Here is a 6,567-nt window from a genome sequence, read left to right on the forward strand (position 1 = left end):
GTCACAAGGTGAAGTGACGGCCACTTAGATGGTCTCAAAATTAGATGGTCCCTTGGTCTCAAAAGGGAATTGGAAGGATTTAGGGGTGGGGAGCAGTCTTTCCCTGGATATTAGCTGGGATACCTAAATGCAGCTTCTGTGTCCAGAGGCAGTCTACCTCTGAATACCAAGTGTTAGGAGACAACAACAAAGGAGGCCTTCAAGGGTTGCATGCCAACTTCTCAGAGGTACCTGGTTGGGCACTATGAAGAGAATACCAGAATACACAGGCCCAACAATTATTGTATTTTTAGATAGCTTTCAGTAGCTATTAGACTAAGTGGAACCCCCATTTTTAGAGGCAGTATATCTTAGAATATCAGAAGTTGGGACAACTGCCAGGGATAAGCTCTTGGCTTCATGAATGTGGGCTTCTTCAAGGTCTCTGGCTGGCCACTGTACGAAGCATCGTGCTGGACTAGACAGACATTTTGGTCTAATCCAGCTCTTACAATGTGCTTAACAGATACAGGTTTCCAAAGGTACATAGCAAATCAGTTTTATTAAAGGTTCTCATACCATGCCACGAGTCTTGCGAGGGTAATGCAGACAGTTGCCCGAGGACTTCTCTGTTCTCCAGGCCCCTCAAGAATGAAACGTGCTTCCCGATAATGAAAAGCGACAGAAAACCAAAAAAAACAAATAATTATCAGAACCGTATTTACTAGAAACATCTGCGAAGTCACTGGCTTTGTGGGACGCTCGGAGATTGTCATGATTCACTTGACTCTGGGTACTGCTCACTTTTGGCTTTGGGCTCTCGTTGCCTAAAGTTTGCAAACAGAAAAGATGGAGAAGAAAATATAAAAGGGTGTTTGCTCGACCTCCTTCCAACAAATCCTAGATTGCGTAAGCAACATTGGATACATTCAGGCGGGAATCAGAGAGTCATTTCAAAGTGAGCTGAACACAGTTTGAGATCACGGTTGCTTCCCATGGGCCTGATTTCTTTTGTTGCAGATTGGCCTTTGGTCACAAAAGTTAAGTAGGTTTTTTTTTGAAACTAAAACATGCACAACCTGTTTACCCGGCAGGTAAACGGCTCATCGCTTTCAACCCATCTTGAGCTTTCTAAAAGACCTATAAAAGGGTTGCTGGTTTATTTATCTTTATCACTGCCTCCCTGGCACCAGATAAATAATGCAGCATAAGGAGCTGTACAGCCATTACATTATAATACCACTGCACATATAGGAAGCTGCCACAGACTAGTCAGACCCTTGGTCCATCTAGCTCAGTATTGTCTACACAGACTGGCAGCGGCTTCTCCAAGGCTGCAGGCAGGAATCTCTCTCCGCCCGATCTTGGAGAAGCCAGGGAGGGAACCTGGAAACTTCTGCAGGGGACAAGACATGCTTGCTATCACAAGACCAGCTCTCCTCTAAAAATGTGCAATACATTTGGGATCAAACCCTAAAACACCACCAAGAAATGGATCCGACCCTCCCGCCAGAGCCAGCAGAACAAAAGCGAAAGGGATTGAAGTTTACAAAATCAGGCATGGTGCAAGCAATTGTATCAAGAGTCTTTCCCCCTCATCATATTAGGATGCGGGATCACTCAATGAGCAAAAGTGCTAGGGCAGAGAAAAGCAAGTTGTTTTTTACGCAGCACCTAAATAATCTAGAATTTGCTGGTGCCAGCTTGGATCGCTTTCAAAGAGAGCCAAACAAATTTATGGAAGCCTATCAACAGCCAACCAGAACCTCCAAGTCTGGAGGCAGTCTACCTTTGAATACCAGCAGCGTTTGGCTTCTGTTGCTGGGCTTCCAGGAGGCCTCCGATTGGTCACTTGTGGGAAACAGGATGCTGGGTTTATTTGAGCTTTGGTCTGATCCAGCAGGGTTTTTTCAGGGGTGGGCAACCTTTGGCACGTCAGTGGTTGTTGGACAACAACTCCCATCATCCCCAGCCATAATAAATTGTGGGATGGGAGCTACAGTTCAACACCCACGGAAGTGGCAACGTTTGTCTGCCCTTGGTAGTTAAATTAATGGAAAAGGAACAGGTATGTCAGTGGTTATTATCCATGATAGGCTGATAGAGCTTCCAGGGTCAGAGACACTCTACCTCCAAGTAACAGCTGCTGGGGGAAAACAGCAGGAGCAGCCTGTGGTCTTCATGCTCCGCTTGGAGGCTTCCCAAAAGCATCCAGTTGGCCACTGGGGAGGAGATGACTGGCTCCCATGGAACCTTCATATTCAGAGGCAGTCTACCTCTGAACATGGAGGCACCATATAGTCAACATGAGACCTCATGTTGAGTGCTAGTGGTCCCAAACCCTGCTTGTGAGCTTCCCCAAACATCTGGCTAGCTCATCTTGGAAACAGGATACTGGTTTTCTATCCTTATGACCTATTTGGAGACAGAGACTGAAACTGGTCTTTCACCACTTTCCAGACAGACCGGATTTCCCCGGATATGATGACAGCCCAGTCTGACCACAGGGTGGGCTCTTCAGAAGGGAGCCTCCACTTTGCAATTTGTTTTTGCGGACTACAGGGGAAAAACCACCAACTGTTGACCATTTCTCCAGTGGTGAAACACAAGGGGGAAACCCTCTTAAAGTAGAGGTTGCCATCTCTATTTAAAAAAGAAGAAGATAATATAGGGGAGGTGGACATCGGCTGCCTGACGAACTGGAGAACTCTTTCCCATCAAAAGGCTTTTTAAGTGAACAGATTTAGCCTATCCACCTCATGGCACAGTGGGGAAATGACTTGGCTAGCAAGCCAGAGGTTGCCGGTTTGAATCCCCCCTGGGATGTTTCCTGGGCTATGGGAAGCACCTCTATCAGGCAGCAACAATATAGGAAGATGCTAAAAGGCATCATCTCACACTGGGCGGGAGGAGGCCATGGTCAACCCGTCCTGTATTGTACCAAAGAAAACCACAGGGCTCTGTGGGCGCCAGGAGTCAACATCGACTCGAGGGCACACTTCACCTTTATTAAATGCTGCAGCCCTCCAAAATACCACAACAGACACGCCCCCTGCCTCGCCACCCCCAACCAAATCTGTGATTAAGGCCCTGTGAGACCGAACATCATGTGCATATTCTAGCGAACATAGGAACACAGGAAGCTGCCACATACTGAGTCAGACCCTTGGTCTATCTCGCTCAGTATTGTCTTCCCAGACTGGCAGCGGCTTCTCCAAGGTTACAGGCAGGAATCTCTCTCCCAGCCCTATCTCAGAGGTGCTGTCAGGGAGGGAACCTGAAACCTTCTGCTCTTCCCAGAGCGGCTCCATCCCCTGAGGGGAATCTCTCCCAGTGCTCACACTTCTAGTCTCCCATTCAAATGCAACCAGGGCAGACCCTGCTTAGCTAAAGAGGCAAGTCATGCTGCTTGCGGCCACAAGCTCTCCTCTGGTCATGTGGCGGCACCATCTAGGCACACAGCACTGGGCGGAGCAGAAGGGGATGGGCTCTCTGCCCCGAGGGGCTCGCAATCTCTCTCGTCCAAGGTGAGCCGGCCATGCCTCGAGCCCCACCTGAAGCCTGTGTGGGAAGGCATCCTTCATGCTGTGCCAGAGATCCTTGAGTCCGCCGTGTACCTTGGCCCAGAAATTCTTCCGCTTCTCGTCCTGATCGTGCTCGATGTCTTTCAAGGCGCAGATGTGCGGGGCGGCCTCCTTGCAGGACACCTCCAGCTGGTCGCAGGTGTGGGCCTTCCGGTCGCAGTGGCAGCCCTTGTAGCTGCACACCTCCCGCTCGAAGCGCAGGACGTTGTACTGGACGGGGTCGAGGCGGACCCCGGGCACCGAGTAGGTGATGTCTCGCACCCGGGACATGCTGCCCGCCGGGCAGTTGCAGTGCCAGGGGCTCCACTCCTGCCACTGGTACCGGGTGTCGCCCACGATCAGGATCTCCTCCTTGGGGGTCGTCTGGTCCTCGCCGACGATCTCCAGGCCGGAGGTGGCCGTCTCCACGGGGGTCCCCAGGAGGCCGGTGCTGTCTTCCAGGGCCCCCACCGTGACGACCTCCACTGGGATGCCCACGTTGCCCCCCGCGTGCTCGATGACCTCCACCGGCGTCTCCACCCCCCCACCGCTGGTGCTGTCCACGGTCTGGGTGGCGAAGACCCCCGCCGCTGCGTCGCCGGCCGGCTTGCTGGTGACGCTCTGCCCCTCGTTGGCCTCTTGTCGGCCCCCTTCGGTGTAGCCGGCCGCCACCGTGGCTTGGGCGGCCTCGGGGACCAGGGCCAGGAGGTGGGCCGGGGCCGCGATCAGGGTGTCGGCCTCTGCCAGGCTGATGTCCTGGGCCAGCAGCCCAGGCCTCAGGCAGAGCACCAGCACCAGAAGGGCGCCCCCTGTGGCCATGGAGGAGGAAATGCACCCCCCCCTCCGAGAGAAACGGAGGGCTCAGCCACGCAGCCACCCAAATCGAGCCGGTCGGGATGGGGAGGGGGCGTGGCCAAGGAGCTGGGGGCGGGGCCTCGCTGGGCAACCTGGCTGGAACGTCGGGAGGACAAAGGTTGCCGAGCAACGCGGGTGCTTAGAACGGCGGCGGCTTGGGATGCCCAGGTTGCGGAAGTGCTGTGCGCGGGGCCCCGAAGGAGAATCACACACCCCACGCCTGGCTTTGCAAGGCGGTTGCTGCTCATGGCCGGGCCAGTTTTGTGCAGGCTCCTCCGGCGATGGAAGCGGCCCGCTTGTCTCCTTTTTAAAATAAAATATTCAGAGGAAGAGGCTCTTAGCCGGTTTACATGGTGCATCCAGGCAGGCGGCTGGAAAGGGCAGCGGGGTGTGGCTTGCGGGTTCTGAAAGCCTGGGGAAGAATCGGCTTCTCTTGTAGGGGGGGGGTGAAAGTGGCATCGCGCGGGCAGACGTGATGTAAGGATCCCTTGGGGGAAAGGGCAGAGAACTAGCTGCTTGCATTTCCAGTATGCAGCGAGCAGTGCGTTCCCGGCTCGCCACACTTTTTTGCCTTCTTCACAATGGTCCTGCTGGGTGCCTTCAACTGTCAGGCGGAACTGAGGCAGGTAGATCTCTTCGTCCCGCCGGCGAGGAGAGGCGTCACCTGTTGGATTGCTTCTTCCAGCGTGAGAAGAAAGCGGGGGAAGAGCAGCGGAGTCCTTGGAAAGAGGCGGTCACTCTGCCGCTCAGGTTTTGCAAAGGGTTGTGGTTTTTAAAAGAGCTGCCGCCGGAACTGGCACGAACTTCTTCTTTGCCTCAGCACCACCCTGGGTGACAGATATATACCGGAGACTCCTGGCTCTGCCTGCCTTCTGAAGATTTTGCAGCCCTGTGGTGGCTTGGAGGGTAAGGCTGCTGTGAATATGCGCCCCAAAAGGCTGCAGGTAAAATCCCAGCCGAAAGGATTTGCCTCCCTGGGACGTCCTCTCCCTTCCTTCAAAACTCACCTTTTCCTGGGAAGCTTTTGGCAAAGCCTTGACCCTGGCTCCCACCCCCTGACAGTGATGCACTCTTTGGCCTCCAATTGAGAATGAGATTTTAGATTGTAAGACCTTCGGGGCAGGCACTTAACCTCTTACACTGACTAGGGAACATAGGAGGCTGCATTATACCAAGTCAGACCCTTGGTCCATCTAGCTCAGTACCTCCAGGGTTTCTTAACCTTGGGCCCCCAGATGTTGGACTACAACTCCCAGAATCCCCAGACATGGCCTTTGCAGCTGAGGAATCTGGGAGTTGTAGTCCAACAACATCTGGGGGCTCAAGGTTAAGAAACCCTGCTCTACACCAGGGACTCCACTTTGGCCCCCAAGCTGTTTTGGACTACAACTCCCAGAATCCCCAGCGGCCAATAGCCAGGGAGTATGGGAGTTGTAGGCCAATATCTGCAGGAGGGCCAAGTTGAAGCAGGCCTGGTCTACACTAAGACCGGGAGCACTTCTTCGGGGTTTTAGTCAAGAGTTTTCCCCAGCCCTACCTGGAAATGCTGCCAGGGATTAAACTGGGGGTCTTGTGCAGGCACTGGGGATTAAACACACAGGGATTAAACTGGGGGCCACGGCCATACCACTGAGGTATGGCAGAACATAGGAAGCTGCCTTCGACTGAGTCAGGCCCTTGGTCCGTCTAACTCAGTATCGTCTACACGAGGCCTGCTCCACTTTGGCCCTCCTGCAGATGTGCGCCTACAACACCCATAATCCCTGGCTATTGGCCACTCTGGCTGGGAATTATGGGAGTTGTAGTCCAAGAACAGCTGGGAGCAGGCTAAATTGAGCAGGCCTGGTCTACACCAACTGGCAGCAGTTCTCCAACATTTCGGGCAGGAATCTTTCCCAGCCCTACCTGGAGTTTCTTCAGACAGCAGGCTTGACGAGGCTTTGCTGTGAGTCCGGCGCCTAACGCAAGAGGAGGATTTTTTTTAACCTCAGACAAACATTGGGCTAAGTTCCAAATTAGGGTTGCCAACTGTCCCTCATGATGCAGGATGTCTCTCATTTCAGGGATGAAATGCTGGTCCCTAGAGGGACATTCATTCATTCATTCATTCAATTTCTACACCAATTTCTACATTCAATAGCAATGATATGCTCCTGAATGCAATGCTATT

The 6,567-nt window shown here is 53.1% G+C and overlaps 1 protein-coding gene across 2 annotated transcripts; it reads right to left on the minus strand.

The window, feature by feature from the left end:
- Nucleotides 1-648: 648 nt before the first annotated feature.
- C14H1orf56 (chromosome 14 C1orf56 homolog) lies at nucleotides 649-4,630 on the minus strand. 2 transcript variants are annotated; one of them, XM_053277366.1, is made up of 2 exons: nucleotides 3,597-4,630; nucleotides 649-806 (listed from the first exon to the last, which is right to left on the minus strand). In XM_053277366.1, the coding sequence occupies exons 1-2, from the start codon at nucleotides 4,359-4,361 to the stop codon at nucleotides 780-782; spliced, it is 792 nt and encodes a 263-aa protein (XP_053133341.1). In that variant the 5' UTR covers nucleotides 4,362-4,630; the 3' UTR covers nucleotides 649-779. The 2 variants fall into 2 exon arrangements, with proteins under 2 accessions (XP_053133341.1, XP_053133340.1); XM_053277365.1 differs by having other exon boundaries at nucleotides 3,534-4,483.
- Nucleotides 4,631-6,567: the final 1,937 nt, after the last annotated feature.

The sequence above is a fragment of the Hemicordylus capensis genome, chromosome 14 (genome assembly GCF_027244095.1).
Source record: "Hemicordylus capensis ecotype Gifberg chromosome 14, rHemCap1.1.pri, whole genome shotgun sequence".
NCBI lineage: Eukaryota > Metazoa > Chordata > Lepidosauria > Squamata > Cordylidae > Hemicordylus > Hemicordylus capensis.